This window comes from Chelon labrosus, assembly GCF_963514085.1.
Source record: "Chelon labrosus genome assembly, chromosome: 5".
In the NCBI taxonomy this organism is placed as follows: Eukaryota; Metazoa; Chordata; class Actinopteri; order Mugiliformes; family Mugilidae; genus Chelon; species Chelon labrosus.
Window position 1 is genome coordinate 13,167,028 of NC_140341.1, and position 21,981 is coordinate 13,189,008.

Here is a 21,981-nt window from a genome sequence, read left to right on the forward strand (position 1 = left end):
CTGATCAGGTCCTGTCTCACACTCTGCCGTCACTGCGATGATGATGATGCCGTCTTTTCATCCGCGTCCATAAACACTGTCATCAAGAAGCTTCTGTTGATGTTTGTAGAGAATCATTTGAGATGACATGAGATAATGCTGATACTCTGAATAAGGTTTGGTCCCAAATACATGTGTATAAGTAGTTAAGTCTCTGTTGAATATAAATAATAATATTTAAACAGGTCACATTACAAAATGTGTGACGATTGAGATCATATGGCAATGTGTTGAACAAACCTAAATCACTGCGACAAAGAAATGGTTTGTCTATGTGGTGAAGCTGTAGTGAGCAAACTCCATCCACTTAATTAAATCTATGCATTTCAGTGTATAATTCGCTCTGCGTCTGTGCTGCTGTCATATCAAAATTAACGGAGACAGCAAATAGACTGAAGGATATCTGTCTGAACAAGATATTATTGGACAGACGCTGGCAGTGTTGCAGAAAACCTTTCATGTTTTCTATCTAATCTGCTCGTCCTACCAAAAACCCATTCCACAGCTGCTCTACGAACATTTTACTAAAAGCAATGATCTATCTAATGCATTCTAATACAGCGGATTTGCTATTAAAATTGGCATTGTTGACGTGGTAGTGCATTATACTGCATATACTGAGTATTAGAGTTGTATTTTTACATATACTGTTATTGGAAAATACTTACTTACTTAATACAATAGTCCTAACTCGTTCCCTAAGATTGGGTTAATTGCAATTCTTGCTATTTGCACCTCTCTCAAAACTGCATTTCATTGTGTATGTACCTGTGTTATATGCAATGACAATAAAGCTGAATCTAATCTAATATGTAGTTGTTTCTAGGTAGGGTTGTTTTGTTTGTTATTTTGGCCTTAGTCCACCCCGAAGATACCATCCACTCATTGTTAAGCAATTTCATTTTCTGTAAATAAATTCTTTCTTTACATTTGATTCAGTCGTGTCTTGGTGGCTACTTGGGACTTGAGGTTGATGGGGGCCTTAAATCATGTTGTGTCCTTCACACCCCTAGACTGGGCATAACAATATATATCATTTTCATATAAAATTTTAGTAGAAGCAAAAAAATATTCTTTAACTCGAATTTAAATATATAGATCTAGTTATAATCAGTGAATTTGCTTTAACAATTTCTGCTTAACAAGATTAATCTATCAGAACTGTCGGTTGATCAATCTGTCAGCTAACCTTACAGTTTAAATCATGGTTTTGTATATATATATATATATATATATATATATATATATATATATATGCAAGGACGAAATTTTGATTTCAGAAGTGGGGGTGACACAAGTATTTTTAATAAAACTCTAATCTTTCAGTTCACTGTGTTTTCTAGTAGTTCTTCTAGTTTTTTAGATAGATAGTTAGATAGATAGATAGATAGATAGATAGATAGATAGATAGATAGATAGATAGATGGGTTTTTTTATTCATTCCAAACTGGGAAATTTCTCTGTTGCAGCAGCAATGTACAGGCATTCAACACCATACATAAATGTCTGTGAAGGTTCTCAGTCATCCAGGTCATGGTATATCCAACAAAGGTTAAAAAAAAGGCAACTGGACTTGTAGAGTTCTTTGAGAAGACGTTTCACCACTCATCCGAGTAGCTTCTTCAGAATTGAACAATAAAAATTAGGGAACTAAAAAAAGAACAAGAATCTATACACAATATTTACAAAAATTTAAGTCTAATGTTCCCTTTTTTGGTTTGACTGAAGCATGTAGCAAAACATTATCACCCAATTATGTGTTTCACCTTGTTAGTCAACCTCACTCCAACTCCAATTTTACACTTATTTATGGGATTTATGGTAAACAGACCTCATTTACATAGCACCACCCCAGTGGTGGGCAGGTCAAACTAGCATCACAGGTGGGGAGAAATTGAATAAAATGTCGGCACGCACATACGCACATGGACACCGATTCAAACGTTAATGTAAATGAAACCTCTGATATTACAATCCTTCTAGCTGACGTGACACAGGCAGAACAAACGCCCAATTTACAGTAGCAGGTTAACAAGGACTCCTGACCGCAGACTCGCAGACGGGTGTGACAGCAAGGTGGAGTGACAGTGGGGACGGCCAATCACACAAGAAACAGCAGAGCCAATCGAGGAGCTTGTGGGCGGGTCTAAACTAAGGTAACCAGGCTTCAGCTCGAGCGGCCGTTTTCCGCTTGGTCCTAGTGCTTGACGCGTCTCTGTTTACTATATGAGCGTAACATTGTTTTTGGACGGTAAAAAGTGCAGGGGACCAAAACGACCTTTTGAAAAAGTGCAGGGGACATGTCCCCTGTGCCCCCCCCCAAAAAAAAATTACGTCCGTGTATATATGCTGCAATGGAGAGTTCGGAGCAAAGTTGCCGTTTTCAAGGTGGAAGTATAGTCACTAGAAGTGTAAATCCGGCTCTTTTAAGGGATTCGGATCATTCTGAGTCACTCACTGATATGAGCTGGGCTGTGCGATTCACTTGAGTCACTTGACCCAAAATGGCCCGATTGCGAAAGAAAGTATTTCCAGTACATTCACACGTGACATAATAAAGCATAGTAAACACATAAGAACGGATTATTACAGTTACCTGTTATTGCCATTTATCAGTTCATTGTGATCATGTAAACATGAAAATCATATCAAGTAGCTTACATAAGCCTAAACCTAAAACCCAAAATTAGGCTGGGCAAAAAATAAAAAAAAATAAAAAGAATGAGGACAGGGTCACCACTACGAAAGAATATTTTATTTCTTTATGGTCTAAAATGTATGTGGAGTGGATGCAGAGTAGGCTATTAATTCACTCACAATAGGCTCCAGTGAGATTCAGTATCATAACGTTGCTCACAGTCTGGAAGACAACAGACATTCTTGTCTGTGATTAATGGTCTAAATTTTAAAATATGGTCAGTTTTTTTCTTTTTTGTGTTTAGACTGGCTGTAGGCGACAACAGATTAAGAGCATTTGTGTTTTCTCTGAGATGAGAATGGCGCTTCACTCACCCACTCACTCGGCAGAGAAACTAAACTTATCCCTGCTTTTGGTTAAGCAGGGATTCACGACTCGTGGATCCCTGAGTCGGTTAAGTTTCTCTGCTGACTGAGTGAGTGGCTGTTGACTCCCTGCTCTCGGTTAAGCAGAGATTCACGAGTCGCTAGTAGTTAACGAGTTACTTTTATAGTGGAGTAATTCAGTTACTAACTTAGTTACCTTTTGGGAGAAGTAACTAATAACTATAACTAATTACTTTTTAAAAGTAACGTGCCCAACACTGGTTGGCACCACAACAAACAACAAAGACACGGCAGGAAATAATAATCAATAGATGGGAGAAGATTAGTAAGCTTTTATAGAATCAACTCTGCAATAAATACCTCTGTAGGCTAACCAATGTAGCTGATGATGGTTTGGTCGGGTACTGCTATCTTACTCACGGATTAGAATGTGGTAGCTGCTGGACGGTGAAGAGGAGACGGACTGGGAAGCAATCCACGGAGTAGTGGCTGTAATAGGAATTAGTGATGTGTCATGCGCAAAAGAGCCGACTTTAAGAGCCGATGCTGGGTAGTGAATCAGAAGAGCCGATTCCCATCCAGTGAGAGCCTGCTCCCAACTGTTTTGTTTTTTGTTTTTTGGTTTGCCTTTTGCTCGTTTATCTCTGCTGGGTGAGGACGGGGGTGGAAATTTGTTTTGATGGGCACGGCATGTGGCCAATAATATGTGAGGATTTAGGATCGTAAGATTATGTGAAATCAGAGAGAGGGCAATAGAGGCTGTGGCCTTGAAATTGGGAGTGTCTTCACTGCAAAATGAAACACAAGGACATTTGTTTGTTTAGGGGGTTTGGTTCTGTATTTCCTTGTGCAGAACTTATTGCAGTGTTATATTACTCTATAAATGATAATAAATAAAGAGCCGTTCGGGAGCCCAAAGAGTCGACTCCTCTTCGGACTGCCCATCACTAATAGGGTAAAGGGGGTTTCAGTTTTATATCACCCCCTCGTGGGTAGACTGTTAGGACATCGATGTAAAAATAAGCCCCTGTTATAGCAGCTGTTTTTGTGATGATAAAACTAAAAGGTCTGATTATACCAAGATTTAACATTTTGTCCAAAAATACTCACAGTGAAAGATGGTGCTCATGGCATCGTTATTTGGAGCTGCTGCTCCTGGGGTTTCAGTGAAGAGTTGAGGAGAATTATGCGCAGATCCAGGTAAGTCTAGCTGTCAGTTCTGGCACAGGACTTTCTGATGATCCATTTAAAAAAAAAAAAAAAAAAAAAAAAATACTTGCTTAAGTGGCAACATTAAAATTAAAATACATATACTATATATTATAATCCATATGAGTAATTTGCCATTCTGCACGAATGGTATTTTATTTTAGATACTTTAAGTGCATTTTGATGTTAATACTTTTGTACTTAAGTACTTTTACTGTAGCAGTGCTTCTTTTAAAATAAAGGATCTAAGTACATCTCCCACTATTGCTTACTGTGGGGGATCCTGAGAGATTTAGTATTTTGAGGGCAGGAACAGCAGAAGTGTAAGTGATATTAAAAAGTCAGAGCTGTATTTAGTTGCGCTAACTCCAGGATCCATGTATTGTGCATTGTCGTGGAAATTCTTAATAGAATTGAACCACTGTTAAAACAATTTGCCTCACCGGTGTTTACCCCTCTACAAATCAGTGTCTGCCATGAAAAATGTCTATTAATAAATTTTAATTGTGGTTCACAACAACTGAGAAATGACCCGATCATGAAAATAGCTTTGGGTCAGTAGGTAGAGCGGGTTGTCCACGAACCAGAGGGTTAGTGGTTCGATCCCTGGAATGTGCCACATGCCCAAGTGTCCTTGAGCAAGACACTGCACCCCCAGTTGCTCCCAGTGCGTGGCACTGGCGTGTGAATGTGTGTGTGCTTGTTTGAGCGAATGGGTAGATGTGTCTGTGACTGTAAAGTGCTTTGAGTACCAATAGGTAGAAAAGTGCTATAAAAGCAAGACCATTTAGCTTTTACCAGTATTAAACCAAATAAGAATATTTAGGAAATTAAAACTGCAGGTTTATTTACATTTTTAGGTTAGGATGCTACAACATTTGTTTTTCAGGTAATGTTGACCTGAAACTGAAAATTGGGGTTGAGGCCCCTTCCCTCAACCCATAGGACCCAAAGGTCCCCACTAACAACACCATGGGACATCCTCAGAAGGCTGTTTTGGAGGCATAAGGGAGACCTGCAAAACATTTTTCATAATGTTTTGCCTGATCGGTGAAAAGATTAGTACTCTTTGGGGAAATTTGTCACGGTTTGTACACGTGATCTGCTCTGAGAAGTCACAAGTCGCTCCACTGTAACAGATCACAAGCTGAAACCTCTGTGCTGAGAATTAACTTTTCCTTTCTCCTACAGGAACGGCATCTGTAGCTGTTGCTGGGGTCTTATACGCTCTCAAGATCACCAAGAGCAAACTGTTAGCCAACACTTTTGTTTTCCAGGGGGCATGCGAGGTGAGAGGATTCAGTGTTTTATTGAGTAGAGATAAGAGATAAGACAAGTCGAATAAAACAAGCTGAAATAAGAGACTATGATGTAGATGGAGAGTTGCATTTATCTAATGCAGTGAAGCACACGCATTCAAGTTCATTAAAGTTCACCATACAGCTGTCAAAAAGCTTCCTAAATGGATAGCTATTGTCGATTTCTGACTGTATCATGTCAAATAACTGATGGATTTGTCTCCTCTGTGTCCCCTTCTGCCAGATTGTCGACTACGCATACAGACACAACATTGCTTCACTGTACCCTGAGCCTAAGGACAAGGAGGCGTTTGTGCTGTCTCACATCTACAGTCCTGATTACGACTCCTTCGTCCTGGACACGTACTCCTGGCTGGAGGCCATGAACGTCCAGGACATGTGATCCGGGCCGTCTCTCTCTAAACCTTAACATGCTGCCGTGGCGTCTCTTTTATGAATGTTGGTGAATGTCTGCCCCCCAAACAGTGGTCATTACAATGAAGCGCCAGACAAGTGGTGTAGAATAAGATATTCTATGTTCTTATATATGTAAGTTGTTTATTTCCCTATTTCTGTATACTTTTTGTCAGACGATACTTGTTTTTCATATCCACATATCAGATATCTGTATGAAGCTTGAACTACACTCCTTTCTCTAGATTTTCCAACTAAGATGTTGCAGTATCCAGCTCTTAAAATAATCCTTGTTTATGAATCAAATAACAAAACAAGGATTCACAATAGTGCACAATGCTTGTTGTTGGGATGGACAAGTTGTTTTTATCTGTTATACAACCTAATATACTGTGAGTCCTGTAGTTACAGTTCGAGATTTGCCAAATGCAGGTTGGCTGCAGCTCGGGAACAGGTCAATAATCCAGTCACGTCTGTTTTATTGCGAAAGTAAATAAAGGCAGTGCAACGAACCACCCAGAACTTCACCTCCCACTGAGGGTCAGCGATTTTAAGTACAGTAAATGTGAACACTAAATGAGTGTAATGAAGTATATGTACTCAAGTATTCCTTTACCTGAGTATTTCGGTTTTATCCTGTTCATAATATGACTTCACAACATGTCCGATGTAGTTCTGTATTTCTGTAGCGGCTATTTTCTTAGAAAAAGTTAACATTGAATAACATGTGACAAAAAAGGAGCAGTTTGTAGTTGGAATCCAAAGTCACATGAGCTTTTCACAGTTCCACTAATAGATAACTTCCCATGTAATTATTAAGATACTCCACAAACTTAGAAATAAGGACAGAGTCAGTGTTTGAATCCGTCCTTTAGACTTTAAAATGGCTAAAAGTAGCTGTACCCTGAGCAGCTACAACAGTAAAATGCAGCTTACAAAGTATTGCATCTCAATTAAATAATGTCATATACAGTATATTGGTCACAGTGGCATTTACAGCAGAGTGAGTTCTTTAACTTTGATATGATGAGAAAGAATATTGCTGATAATACTTCTGTATGAAAGCATAAGGTTTTAAAAATCACAACTGTTATCTGTAATGGAAAAAGCCGGTCCATATTTGCCACTCCTCATATTTTAACTTTATTGTAAACGCCCCTTTTATGGTAGGCTCTGCTGTTCTTGAATGTGTTCAGACGAGGCTTTGCCAGAGAGCCACCAACTGGATGCTTTTCTTTTTGTACACAGTGGCGTGTTTTCCTTTTCGGCTTTGTACAGACCTCTGCCTGTTGTTGTGTTTTTTGTTTGTTTGTTTGTTTGTTTTTTGCCAAAGTTACTGATGAACTGTATGTTTTAGAGAATGACGCTGTGCAAGCTTTAGTTCCGAGAGATGTTTTCAAAGGGAACATGAACACTTTTTTATTAAAACAGTTTAAAAATGTGATTTGTGGGCTTTAATCACTTAGACAGTTGCAGAAAATACTTCAGCAGTTTTGTTAATTCTTGCAGCGTTGTAGTGGGCTCCCGGCCAATTGGCTGCTCCCTGGTGGTGGATTCATGTCCTGTTTTATTTCTGTGAGGTACTGTATGCTGATTAAGCATAACATTATGACCACTGACAGGTGAATTAAATGACATTGACCATCTTTTGACAATACAATGTTCTGCTGGGAAACTTTTGGACCTGGCATTCCTTCATGTGGATGTTACTTGGACATGTAGCACCCACCTAGACCAGACCAGTCACCCCCACCCCATAGCAATGACACTCCTTTGCACACACACAAAAACGGTTTAGGAACAACTCAAAAAAACATGAAAAACAGCACAAGGTGTTGACCTGGCCTCCAAATTCACTAGATCCCAAACTGATCAAGTATCTGTGGGATGATCCACAGAGGCCCCTCCCTTCAACCCAGACACCACAGGACACCCTCAGAAGGCCCTGGTCCATTCTCTGATGAGTCACAACTGTTTTGGAGGGACAAGGGAGACCTACACAATATTAGGAAGGTGGTCATAATGTTATGCCTGATCAGTGTATGTCCTGGTTGTTTAATTCACTCATTGTTCCCTGCACATGGTCTAACAGGAGGTATATGACAACAAGGAGGCTGCTTCCAACTGATACCATAACAATACCAGAAGAATATTTCCTGTTTATATCATGTTACTATATCATAAGATGTGTTATGCGGTTCCACAATAATGCTGAACGAGAGTTACTGCCATTATGACATTTACGTTTATTGAACACAGGCTCCGATACATGATACACAAATGTTACAATCCATGTTACCACATAAAAGTTAAGTGTGCACAGTTTGTATGCCAAAGACAATGGCTTCCAAATCAGCCCGTGGATTGCTCCTTTAAATGTGTAGAAAAGCACACATGCTGGCAAACATGACGGCGACTCGGCTCATGTTCAGAATCAGAATCAGAATCAGAATCAGCTTTATTAGCCAAGTATATGAGCACATACAGGGAATTTGACTCCAGTAACTTTGCTCTCCTGTACAGAAACACACGGAACTTAAATAAGTGAAAAAAAAAAAAATCTCAATCTGTACACATAAAATATAAGATTAGGGCAGATATATACAACAATCCAGGGTTTTGTACAGTGACTGTATACGACAGTGCAGAGTTATTGTTTATTGTTCATGTGAATGGTCTCACACTCTGCGACTGCTCAGAGTTATTCAGAGCGACAGAAACTGACCTTGTGGCGGGTGGTTTTGGCGTACAGTGCACTGTAACGCCGGCCTGAGGGGAGGAGTCTAAACAGATTGTGACCAGGGTGTGAGGGGTCTGTGGAGATTTTACTGGCCCACTTCCTGACCCTGGACCGGTACAGGTCTTGGATGGTGGGAAGGTCAGTACCAATGATCATCTCTGCAGTCTGTCCCTGTCATGCCTGGTGGCGGATCCAAACCAGACCTTGATGGACGTGGTCAGGACAGACTGGATTATTGCAGTGTAGAAGATGATCAGCAGCTCCTGAGGCAGGTTGAACTTCCTGAGCTGACGCAGAAAGTACAGTCTCTGCTGGGCCTTCTTCTGTACAGAGTCTATGTGGGAGGTCCACTTCAGGTCCCATGAAATTGTGGCAGCGAAGCCTTTTGTGATGGAAGTGAAAAGTGTGAGTGGTGAAATGCTGGTGTAAAGTGAGTGATAAGTCGGCCTCCGGTTGTCGCCAGGGACGAACAGATTTGATACCAAATAGGCACATTTGTTCTCTTTGCATTGTACAGAAATTAAACTCCTCGCCTGCTCTCAAGTCTTGAGGATGTGAAACCTACAGCCTTTCTGACTATATAAAACACCTAGAATTCAAAGTTAGCATAAAAAAGTATTTTTTTATATAATATATGTTGCACACTTGGACACACAAATGGACTTCCAAGGCGTGCATAAGTTTAGAAAACTTTACTTCTGCTTCTGGAAATATACAAACACAAGCACATCAGTGCAATGCGGCTAACAGCTGACGTTCTCAGGTACGCTCCCATTCCCCACCCAAAAGGACCCCAAAGCTGCCCAGTGTGCCTGCATAAGTTTTACCCCTTGTAACCCCAAATCACTACACTAAAATAACAATAAGTTGTCATGCACATAAACATACATCTCACCAAAACCATGTATCATAATTGTTAGGATGGCCTGGTGGCGGTTGGATTAAAAACAGGAAGCTTGAGTCAGAAATGAGGTGCAAACCAAGTGTTTATTTCACCCTGATAATTCATGACAAAAAGACTTAAAAGACATAACAAAAAGAAAATCATACCCCTTTTGTGGCCTGAGGTCTGGTTCACAGCCCTGTCAATCACTCACACCCTGTCTGTGTGCACAGGCTCCCTTTTATAAGCTGCTACCAATTACCCCTCGAGCCCTACCACTGAACAGGTGAGCTCCCTCAACAGATCCACCATACAATATTTGGTTAAATAATATACCTAAACAAATACATATGAATGACACACATGAATGTGTTACATTTCAGTATGGGTCCCACATATAAAGACGAAATGTAATGTAAGTAAAGGTCGAGGCTCAGACAAACACACATTGCTGCTGGGATTTGATCTGTTGTACATTTGCCAGACTTGTTAAGTTCGACACGCTGAAAGGCTGAGAGTCTCTGTCCAGAAGAGATAAAAGTCAACCACACCAAGACGGAAAACTTAGACCTTAAAAGTAAAAATATGAAGGTATACAAGCAGAAAAATAACAAAATATGCATAGTATCTATTAAAGGTGCAGGATTTGTCAATTAAATACATTTAAATGTAATTTCTTCAGCCCTTGAGCTTAAGTCCTTATCATATTTTGCCTGCTTTAATGATTTACAGAGGTCGTGTTGTGTGCTGTAGACACATACAAACATTTGAAACTATAAACGGAAAGTGGGCGTGTACGGTATGGAATTTAACCACAGTGCTGTTGATGCTATTACAGACAGAAAGCTGTACTTGAAGTGCTACTTCACATTAACAGTGAATTTGGTTCAGGACGAAACACATATATATTTTAACAGAGAACAGCCTGAGAGAAATCTTTGACACCTGGACACTGGGAGTCTTCAGCTTTGACAGAAAAATAAAATGAAAAATGCTCCTCACACCCACACACCCACACACCCACATACAAAAACACAAAAGACTTTGGTAACAATAAAAGCTGAGCAGTACCAAAATATTTGGCATTGCCAGAGCAAAATAAAGTTATATGGAACAGAGATGAGCATTAAAGTCTGGAGAGTGTCTTGACTGATTCACACAATAGTCCCCAGTTTCCTTCAACAACAAACCCACTATCATCGCTACATTTTTAATTTCGGCTGTTCTTGTTCTCTGGGCAAATGTAAGACAAAAGCATGTCTATCATGTTCTTGACAATGACTCGAGGAGGATGCATGTTATGAGGGAGGCGGTGTGCCAAACACATCTGCCAGGCGTCCACCACCAGAACGTTCAGTCCCTTGAACATGGCTTTGAGCACCATGTCAAGCTGTAGGAAGTACCAGTCGCTGCTGTAGACACTCGACCACTGGCTCATGACTTGGACATTGGCTGATCGGATCACTACGAGGGTCCCCGGCGCTCGGTCCATGAGCCTCACCAGTGCCCGTCGAATGTTGCGAAGCCGCTGTATGTATACCTCCACTGGAAAGGTGTTGAAGTGGGCCCAGATGCCGAGGACCACCACGGTGTTGGGGCCCCCTGAGAGGCCGTCCAGCTCGTTTGAAATGTACCGTAACTCACTGGACATGACGGGGGCGATACGGATGGGAGGGCCATGACAGCGGTACTTCAAGAGAATATTATGGGTGATGTCTACCGCCATGTATGGCCCGACTTTTTTAGGACTGTGCAAGTTGAACTCCTTTAATTCTGGATAAGGTACAATAAATTAAAGTTAAAATGGAACGGAAAAGAGTCATGTAGGATGAGACAAAAACACTCACCTGGTACAGAAGCAATGAGGTACTCAAACCACTGGCGGACAGTGGAGTCTCCGTACATGTGGATCACTTTGTTCTTCAAACACTGAGTGATGGAAGATGGCTGATTAAACTGACGCATCGTAACGCCAGCTAACGGCCTCCACGAGTCTTTATAGTAATATCCAGATGGTGCTAAGTTGTTCGGTTCTGGTTTCATGGTGCTGCTTTCTTCCACTACTTCTGTATCTGATACAAGACGAGACAAATGAGTTGACTGGAATAACTCAAAGAATGCACAAACTACAAATGTCACTCTGCCGGTATATACTACCATTCTGTGGCAGCACATTGATCCTGTCGGGTCCTGAAGCGTGTATGTGAACTTTGATGTTTACACCACTAAGACAAAAAACAAAAAGCAACATATTGTTCACTGTTCCAGTAAAGGCTATCTTTATCTACTGTCTCAAGTATTTGGACTTCCCTGCTGAATAATTCACTAAAACAGAACTTTCAGGGAACTTTCTATCTGTGGACTACGTTCTGTTGAGAGAAATCAGAAGTGAAAGTACTGACTGGTGAAAGTTTTTGAAAATTGTTTAACCTCTTGCTTATGATATTTGAATATCATATAATAAGGAAATGGACAGAGTCAGCTAATTGACATTTAAGTGACATCTGGAACCTCCAGTTGACATCTAATTGATATATACAGTATGAGCAATATACAGAACCAACAACACCATATATGGAATCCTTTTTTAAAAATGTACATGAGATTAGGAGTGGACATAATTGTGACAAGTGATGAATGAAATAAGGTCTGTGTTTGGACACAATTATTGTCCCTGCCCGGTACCTCATACTTTTTTCTTCGACAGTTCTTTACATAAGCAAGCTGGTCTCCCTAAGACCATAAATGATATATAAAGATGGAGGACATGACAGTTCCCCAGAAGTTAAAGCAGGGGTCGCGTTAACCGAATACTTTCCGTCATTGACTTTTTTTAAAAAAAACTGTAACGGAAACATCTGAAGGCAATCTGTCATTTTGATAGATTGCAATTCGCACCCCTGACCGCTTGGTGGCGAGTGACATTATTAATTGGCTCTTGTCTCTATCCCAGTTTACATTCCAAACATCTCGGAACTTTTGTCAGTGGATGATTTCCTGGTACACCGATTACACTGATGCACAAGTCAGAGCTCAGCTAACGGAGGAATCGGATGAAACCACGTTGCTAGTACTGATGGAAGGCAAATTTTATTTTAGGAAGCCTTGATAAAAGCGCAGTTTTGTGCAAATTGTGCAAAAAAGAGTTAGCATACCACCGAAGCACTTCAACCCTACGGTGCCATCTAAATGCAAAGCGTGTTACAGTAAGCACAGAAACCGCCAGAGCTGTGAGCGCAAGCAGTCCCGGTCCGAGAACGGGAAAAAGACGTGTTGGCAGCCCTAACAGTTATTTATTTATTTATTTATTTTTTAACCATTTAATAAATTTATATTGAATATTATGAATATTAGTTAAATGATTGAAGATTGAATGCTATTGAATATTTCATTATTATAATTTAAAAAAATTAAAGCGACGGGTAAAAATAGATTATGACGGGATTTTTATGACCCTGTCGGTCAAAATGACAGACAACGAAAAAGTCTAGCGCAACCTCTGAGTTAAAGGTATATCAGAAATGTTGACATTCATTCGCAGGGGTCTGCTGGAGCCTATCCCAGCTGTCATCGGGCGAGAGGCGGGGTACACCCTGGACAGGTCGTCAGTCTATCGCAGGGCTAACACAGAGACACACTCACACCTACGGCCAATTTAGAATCAATTAACCTAATGAGCATGTCTTTGGATGGTGGGAGGAAGCCGGAGTACCCGGAGAGAACCCACGCAGACACAGGGAGAAAATGCAAACTCCACACAGAAAGGCCTAGTCGGCCAATGGATTCGAACCCGGGACCTTCTCGCTGTGAGGCATCAGTGCTAACCATCTTTCCACTGTGCCGCCCTGACATCTTACATGGCTGGTGAAATAATTTGCAACTACAGCCTGTGCATCAGTGACTATAGTTGGAGATACGGCTGGCCAATGATACCAAGATGAATAAAGCTATGAGTGAGTCCAGATTGTGGCAGCCAGCGGTGTCCTTATAGCTTACATGGTGCCCCATGAACTGAGACTCTAGGCACAGGGTCAATTCCAGCTTGCAGCCTTTGTGCAAGCTCTTGCCTCATTAATTCCTGCCTTTCTCCACTGTTGACTATCCAGTAAGTGCCCAAAACACCAAAAATCATGTGGCTCCTGGGCTGAAGGGGTCACAACTGGTGGCAGGACATCGTCACTACGCCTCGACCACATGTTCATTACTGCACTGACCCTGGTTGCAAAATACGTTACAAGCACAAGAACACAACGCTCACTTCCACTATATTTGGGAATAATTTTAAGAGGGCTAGAGGAACTGTTGACGGTGTCCATCTATACACAATTCTGCCACAACATTTAAACCACCAACCATTGACGTGAATAACACTGATGATTTCATTACTAATGTGCTGGCTGGTATATATTCAGAATAAACAAAGAATGAGCTATGGGATTAGTTAACTCTACAAACTTTTGGAAGAGCAGTGCTTCCTCCTTGGTGATGAGGTTTGTTGTGTAGCCTCCCATGGCGTGGTTGATTCTGGTGTCACAGCTCAGATTCTTGGGCTTATAGCAGTACCAGGGTTCGCCTGTGTAAAGGTCTGTGTAGTTGCACAGGGGCTGCTGGCGAGGGGGCAAGCGCATGTTGCACACAGTAGTTTCCGACAAGAGCCCCAAGCGGAACAGGCTCTTGAAATACACCCGATCAGGCCGTTTCTCCCTCAGCCGCCGCAGCACAGCAACGGCCTCGCTGGAGTGCACCAGCGTTATCTCAACCTGCGCTGACCCCACCCAGAGGAGCGGGAACAAGGCGGAATATGCTCCATTCCTGTGGTCCACCACCGTGCCTGCTACACCAGCTCGAAGCTCCGGAGAGTGCAGCCTGGCCAAGATAAAGTCCCCGCCGTAGCGCCTGGGACGACCATCGAAGTCATGGATTTGGACGAGGGTTTCCAGCTGGTCCCCAACGTGCCACTCTCTAACTCCCTTACTGGGAAGAATGGTGAAGAGGCTGTGCATGGGGTCACTAGTGTTACGGAGGGCGGTAGGTGTAGAGTGAGGCGGGGGCAAAGGCCAGGCGATAGAGTCCAACAGGTAGCGTTCTTCCAGTTCATCTTCAGGAGAGGGTTTCTGGTCCAGATTGGCACAGAAGGGCACAGTGTGGTTGTGATGAAAAGTAGGGAGGTTCTCTGAGATGAAGGACGACTGGGTCCTGTTCTGCAGCTGGTAGAGGGCTGAAATCATGTGGGAGTTCCAGTTCTAAAGAGAAAGAAAGAAAGATTAGTAAAGAGTAGAGTAGTTGGCACACTATGGACTAATGAGTAATGCAACCAGAATGAAAAAAATTTTAAGGTGTGAACAATCCTGATCAGGGGTGGAGCTGCACGTTTCAACAGGATTTTTATCAGACTGAGAGCATATGGGTTGCATTGTGAGAAATTTAGGATCCAGTATGTTTGGAATTAGACCAAAACTATGGCTAAAATACAAAATAATTTGGCTTCTGTTGCTTTGATATTAATTTAACATTTTATTATTCTTTTTGTGTATTTTTCCATTATGCAACTATGTTTATCTTAGTCACTCTTCCTGGATGGTTACCCAGGGACACTTGTGTCCTCTTGAGTGAGGCAATCTTGGAGCAGTTTTCCTACTTTCATGTGGGATATATTGGTAAAGCACTGTAATGTAAGTTTTTCACACAATCATTACACATGGTTTATGCTTTCAGGGCCCGTGCCTGGGAGCCACACAGATGGCTGAAAGGAGAGAACAATGTGACCTCCAGTGGATAAGAAGCATAAAACAGATCTACACTTTGTATTATTTGCTCATTTGGCACTCACAATGCTTGGTGCTTTGTCTGTGCTGTCAGCCCATCTACAGATGTTGACTTAAACACACAGAAAGACTGGCTATAAACTTTTAACTTGTGTACAATACATTTGGACTATAACGCCACTGATAATGTCCAGCATTGGTCCAGAGATACTCTACATAACACACAGTTTAACCACTTCCCACTGGGGACAATAAATTAATTTAACCCCACTTCTCTCCTCACCTTTACAGTCTGGATGTTGCTCAGCAGGAAGATGAGGACAGACAGTGCTAGGAAGAGGAAGATGAGGGCATATTTGGACAGATTTCGGTACATGGTGACCTCCTTCTGTCTCCCTTGATCAGGTCCTGTCTCACACTCTGCCGTCACTGCAATGATGATGATGCCGTCATTTCATCTACGTCCATAAACACTGTCATCAAGAAGGTTCTGTTGATGTTTGTGGAGAATCATTTGAGATGACATGAGATAATGCTGATACTCTGAATAAGGTTTGGTCCCAAATACATGTGTATAAGTAGTTAAGTCTCTGCTGAATATAAATAATAATATTTAAACAGGTTACATTACAAAATGTGTGACACTTGAGATTGAGATCATCTGGCGATGTGTTGAACAAACCTAAATCACTGCGACAAAGAAGTGGTTTGTTTATGTGGTGATGCTGAAGTGAGTTTTACATTTTATTGCTCATTATTTCATCATTTAGTTTAGTTATCTGTGCTGACCTCCTCTAGGTACAAGGTACCTTCTATTCGTAAATATTTGAGACAGAAATACACAATTTCTACATGACAACAGCATACAACTGGCGCATTTTAAATGTTTTGGGAAAACGATCAAAGCCAGTGGTCCACTTTCAACCAGGTTAAAACAACCTTACTGAACACATGAAGTTGTCTGCGTTGTTTGAAAGGAGAACAGCTCAGATAGCAATGTAGAAAACCAATGTCTCTTCAAGCAATCTCCATCCACTTAATTAAATCTATGCATTTCAGTATATAATTCACTCTGTGTGTGTGCTGCTGTCATATCAAAATCCACTTGGCAGTTGGACTGAAGGATATCTGTCTGAACAAGACATAATTAGACGGGCGCTGGCAGTGTTGCAGAAAACATTTCATCTATCTAATCTGCTCGTCCTCCTAAAAACCCATTCCACAGACGCTCTAAGAGCATTTTACTAAAAGCAATGAGCTATCTAATGCATTCAAATACAGCGGATTTGCTATTAAAATTGGCATTGTTGACGTGGTAGTGTAGAGTATTAGAGTTGTATTTTTATATATACTATTAATGGAAAATACTTACTTACTTAATACAATAGTCCTAACTCGTTCCCTAAGATTGGTTTAATTGTACTTCTTGCTATTTGCACCTCTCTCAAAACTGCATTTCATTGTGTATGTACCTGTGTTATATGCAATGACAATAAAGTTGAATCTAATCTAATATGTAGTTGTTTCTAGGTAGGGTTGTTTTGTTTGTTATTTTGGCCTTAGTCCACCCATCCACTCATTGTTAAGTAATTTCATTTTCTGTAAATACATTTTTTCTGTACATTTGATTCAATTCAATTCAATTCAATTCAATTTTATTTATATAGCGTCAATAACAATACAAATCGTCTCAAGACGCTTTACAAAAACCCGGCCTGAAACCTCCAGAGCAAGCCTGAAGGCAACGGTGGCAAGGAAAAACTCCCTTTTAACAGGAAGAAACCTCGAGCAGAACCCAGCTCATATGGAGGGACCCATCTGCCTAAGGCCAGCCGGGTACAGACAGAAGAAAGAGAGAAGAGAACAGCAAGATAAACATACATCTGTCATAGATACACATATCTGACTAAAGCGTACATGTGGAATCTTATGATACAAACTGATGATGTTACATGACAGCTTGAAAATGTAAGAGGAATCATAGGCAGGTTGGAGAATTGTTCATTCAGGTAGGAGTGGATAACTGCAGGATTCCATGAAGACTGGGCAGGCTGATGAGACCACGACAACAGATGTAGTATGGAGCTCTACAGGAAACGCACAACTCCAGGCCAGAGATACTCACAAGAGGGGGGGGGGGGGGGGGGTGGAGACACAGCAGTAAACATTCTACATAGTAATAGCACATAATTGCATGACTAGTAGTAGATTGGAAATTAGAGGGCAAGAGCTCTGTGCCAGAGAAAAGAAAGTGGAGGATGCGAGAGAGGTGAGAGAAGAAAGAAGGAGGACATGTGTTTGGTGCATCGTCCCCCAGCAGCCTAGGCCTATAGCAGCATAACTAAGGGATGGTTTAGTTCAGCCCTAACTATAAGCTTGATCAAAAAGGAAAGTCTTAAGCCTGACCTTAAAAATAGAGAGAGTGTCTGCCTCCCGAACCCAAACTGGGAGCTGGTTCCACAGGAGAGGAGCCTGATAGCTGAAAGCTCTGCCTCCCATTCTACTTTTTGAAATTCTAGGAAACACAAGTAGGCCTGCACTTTCAGACCGAAGTGATCTGTTGGGATGATATGGTACAATGAGGTCTTTAAGATACGATGGAGCTAGGCCTTTAAGGGCCTTGTATGTAAGGAGGAGGATTTTAAATTCTATTCTAGACTTTAAAGGGAGCCAGTGAAGAGAAGCTAAAACTGGAGTAATATGATCTCTCTTGCTAATTCCTGTCAATGCTCTTGCTGCGGCATTTTGAATCAACTGGAGGCTTTTTAAAGAGCTATTTGGACAGCCAGACAGTAATGAATTACAGTAATCCAGTCTGGACGACACAAATGCATGAACTAGTTTTTCAGCATCACTCTGAGACAGGATGTTCCTAATTTTGACGATATTACGCAGGTGAAAGAAGGCAGTCCTGGTCACTTGCTTTATGTGACATTTAAAGGACATATCCTCATCAAATATAACACCAAGGTTTTTTACAGTAGTACTGGAGGCCAAGGTAATGCCATCCAAAGACACCACGTGATTAGATAATGAATCTCTGAGATGCTTAGGACCGAATACAATAACTTCTGTTTTGTCTGAGTTTAAGAGTAGGAAATTACAGGTCATCCAAGCCTTTATGTCTTTAAGGCATGCTTGGAGTTTAACCAACTGATTAGTTTCATCTGATTTCATGGATAAATATAGCTGGGTGTCGTCTGCATAGCAATGAAAGTTTATGCCATGTTTTCTAATAATCTTGCCTAATGGCAACATGTATAACGTGAAGAGTATTGGTCCTAGCACAGAACCCTGAGGAACTCCGTAACTTACTTTTGTATAAGTAGAGGAATCATTATTGACATGAACAAACTGGAATCTGTCAGATAGATAGGATTCAAACCAGTCTAATGCAGTTCCTTTAATCTTGACCTCACTTTCAAGTCTCTGTAGTAAAATATTATGATCAATAGTGTCAAATGCAGCACTAAGATCGAGCAGAACAAGTATAGAGACAAGTCCGCTGTCTGAAGCCATGAGGAGATCATTGGTAACTTTAACCAAAGCTGTTTCTGTACTATGATGAACTCTAAAACCTGACTGAAACTCTTCAAACAGACCATTCTTGTTTAAGTGGTCACACAACTGATTAGCAACAACTTTTTCTAGAATTTTGGAAATAAAAGGAAGGTTGGAGATTGGTCTATAGTTGGCTAAAACATCTGGATCTAGAGTGGCTTTCTTGAGTACGGGCTTAATTACAGCAATCTTAAAAGACTGAGGCACAGCTCCTGTTAATAAAGATAAATTTATCTGGTTCAATATGGAGGTGTTAATTAATGGAAAAACTTCTTTGAGCAATTTAGTTGGGATTGGATCTAGAAGACAGGTTGATGGTTTAGATGCTGTAATTGTTGAAGAGAGCTCAAGAAGATCTACTGGGGAGAAGGATTCCAGATATTGATAAGGTCTTACAAAATTTTCTAATGTCACTGTACTTACATCTTTAACAGCTGTTGGAAGGATGCCTTGAATATTTTCTCTAATGCCAACAATTTTATTAGTAAAAAAGCTCATGAAGTCATTACTACTGAGGGCTAAAGGAATAGATGGCTCAACAGAGCTGTGGCTCTTTGTCAGCCTGGCTACAGTGCTGAAAAGAAATCTGGGGTTGTTCTTGTTTTCTTCTATTAATGATGAATAATATGCTGTTCTACTACTACTGAGAGCTTTTTTATAAGTTGTTAAACTATCTTTCCAGGCTATGCGAGCTTCTTCAGAATTAGTGGAATGCCAAATTCTTTCTAGCTTTCGGACTGCCTGTTTTAAACAGCGCAACTGTGAATTATACCAGGGAGCTAGCCTTCTCCGATTCATGACCTTCTTTTTCAGAGGAGCAACTAAGTTTAGAGTTGAACTAAGCGATGCTGCAGTGCCATCGACAAAATAATCTATTAGTGCAGGGGTTAAATTGTGGTTGCTGTCGTCCACAACATTGGCACATGGCACTGGGGTAAATAAAGAAGGAATTAATTCTTTATATCTAGTTACAGCATCATCAGATAAACATCTACTGTAATGAAATGTCTTTTCAGTTCCTGTGTAATCCATTATTGTAAATTCAAAAGTTATGAGGAAATGATCAGACAAAAGAGGGTTATGAGTAAATACTGTTAAACCTTCACTTTCTATGCCATATGTTAGGACAAGATCTAAGGTGTGATTAAAACTGTGAGTTGATCCATTTACATTCTGAGAAAAGCCAATTGAATCTAATAATGATGTAAATGAGGAGCTAAGGCTGTCACTGACAACATCAACATGGATGTTAGTGCAGGGTTCAGTCGTGTCTTGGTGGCTACTTGGGACTTGGGGTTGATGGGGGCCTTAAATCATGTTGTGTCCTACACACCCCTAGACTGGGCATAACAATATATATCATTTTCATATAAAATTTTAGTAGAAGCAAAAAAATATCCTTTAACTCGAATTTAAATATATATATCTAGTTAATAAGTTATAATCAGTGAATTTGCTATAACAATTTCTGCTTAACAAGATTAATGTATCAGAACTGTCAGTTGATCAATCTGTCAGCTAACCCTTACAGTTTAAATCATGGTTTTGTATATTTTTACACACACACACACATATATATATATACATATATACACACACACACACACACACACATATATATATATACATATATATATATATATATATATATACACACACACACACACACACACATATATACATATATACATACATATATACACACATACATACATACATATATACCAAACACATATATATACATATATGCTGCAATGGCGAGTTCGGAGCAAAGTTGCCGTTTTCAAGGTGGAAGTATAGTCACTAGTAGTGTAAAACCCGGCTCTTTTGAGGGATTCGGATCATTCTGAGTCACTCACTGATATGAGCCCGGCTGTGCAAGTCACTTGAGTCACTTGACCCAAAATGGCCTGATTGCGAAACAAAGTGTTTCCAGTACATTCACTCGTGACATAATAAAGCATAGTAAACACATAAGAACGGATTATTACAGTTACCTGTTATTGCCATTTACCAGTTCATTGTGATGAAAATCATATCAAGTAGCTTACATAAGCCTAAACCTAAAACCCAAAATTAAGCTGTGCAAAAAATAAAAAATGAATGAGGACAGGGTCACCACTACGAAAGAATATTTTATTTCTTTATGGTCTAAAATGTATGTGGAGTGGATGCAGAGTAGGCTATTAATTCACTCACAACATAGGCTCCAGTGAGATTCAATATCATAACGTTACTCACAGTCTAGAAGACAACAGACATTCTTGTCTGTGATTAATGGTCTAAATTTTAAAATATGTTTTTTTCTTTTTTCTTTTTAGACTGACTGTAGTCGACAACAGATTTAGCTAGGGTCAAACTTAATGCTAACCAAAAGCTAAGCATTTGTGTTTTCTCTGAGATGAGAATGGTGCTTCACTCGCCCACTCACTCGGCAGAGAAACTAAACTTATTCCTGCTTTCGGTTAAGCAGAGATTCACGAGTCGCTAGTAGTTAACTAGTTACTTTTATAGTGGAGTAATTCAGTTACTAACTCAGTTACCTTTTGTGAGAAGTAACTAATAACTATAACTAATTAATTTTTAAAAGTAATGTGCCCATCACTGGTTGGCACAACAAACAACAAAGACACGGCGGGAAATAATAATCAATAGATGGGAGAAGATTACTAAGCATTTATAGAATCAACTCTGCAATAAATACCTGGAGTGGGAGGATGCTGGGGACAGTAGCCGCTGGACGGTGAAGAGGAGACGGACTGGGAAGTAATCCACGGAGTAGTGGCTGTAATAAGAATTAGTGATATGTCATGCGCAAAAGAGCCAGCTTTAAGAGCCGGCTTTAAGAGCCGATTTCCATCCAGTGAGAGCCTGCTCCCAACTGTTTTTTTTGTTTGTTTTGTTTTTTGCCTTTTGCGTTTTGCTCATTTACCTCTGCTGCGTGAGGACGGGGGTGGAACTTTGTTTTGATGGGCACGGCATGTGGCCAATAATATGTGAGGATTTAGGATCGTAACATTATGTGAAATCAGAGAGAGTGCAATAGAG

General features: G+C 40.5%; 1 protein-coding gene across 1 annotated transcript; it reads right to left on the reverse strand.

Annotated features, from left to right (window-relative positions):
* Positions 1-9,708: 9,708 nt before the first annotated feature.
* Positions 9,709-21,827, reverse strand: LOC311487956 (NXPE family member 3-like). The gene is made up of 6 exons (XM_084544429.1): positions 21,638-21,827; positions 15,656-15,862; positions 14,063-14,850; positions 11,765-11,832; positions 11,455-11,679; positions 9,709-11,380 (listed from the first exon to the last, which is right to left on the reverse strand). The coding sequence occupies exons 2-6, from the start codon at positions 15,746-15,748 to the stop codon at positions 10,818-10,820; spliced, it is 1,737 nt and encodes a 578-aa protein (XP_084400555.1). The 5' UTR covers positions 15,749-15,862; positions 21,638-21,827; the 3' UTR covers positions 9,709-10,817.
* Positions 21,828-21,981: the final 154 nt, after the last annotated feature.

Excerpts from the sequence above, each read along its gene's own strand:
- LOC311487956 (XM_084544429.1), bottom strand. The coding sequence starts at position 15,748 with ATGTACCGAAATCTGTCCAAATATGCCCTCATCTTCCTCTTCCTAGCA. Across the intron at positions 14,851-15,655 it reads GCAACATCCAGACTGTAAAG|AACTGGAACTCCCACATGAT; the intron begins GTGAGGAGAGAA and ends CTTTCTCTTTAG. Across the intron at positions 11,680-11,764 it reads CAATGTGCTGCCACAGAATG|ATACAGAAGTAGTGGAAGAA; the intron begins GTAGTATATACC and ends GTCTTGTATCAG.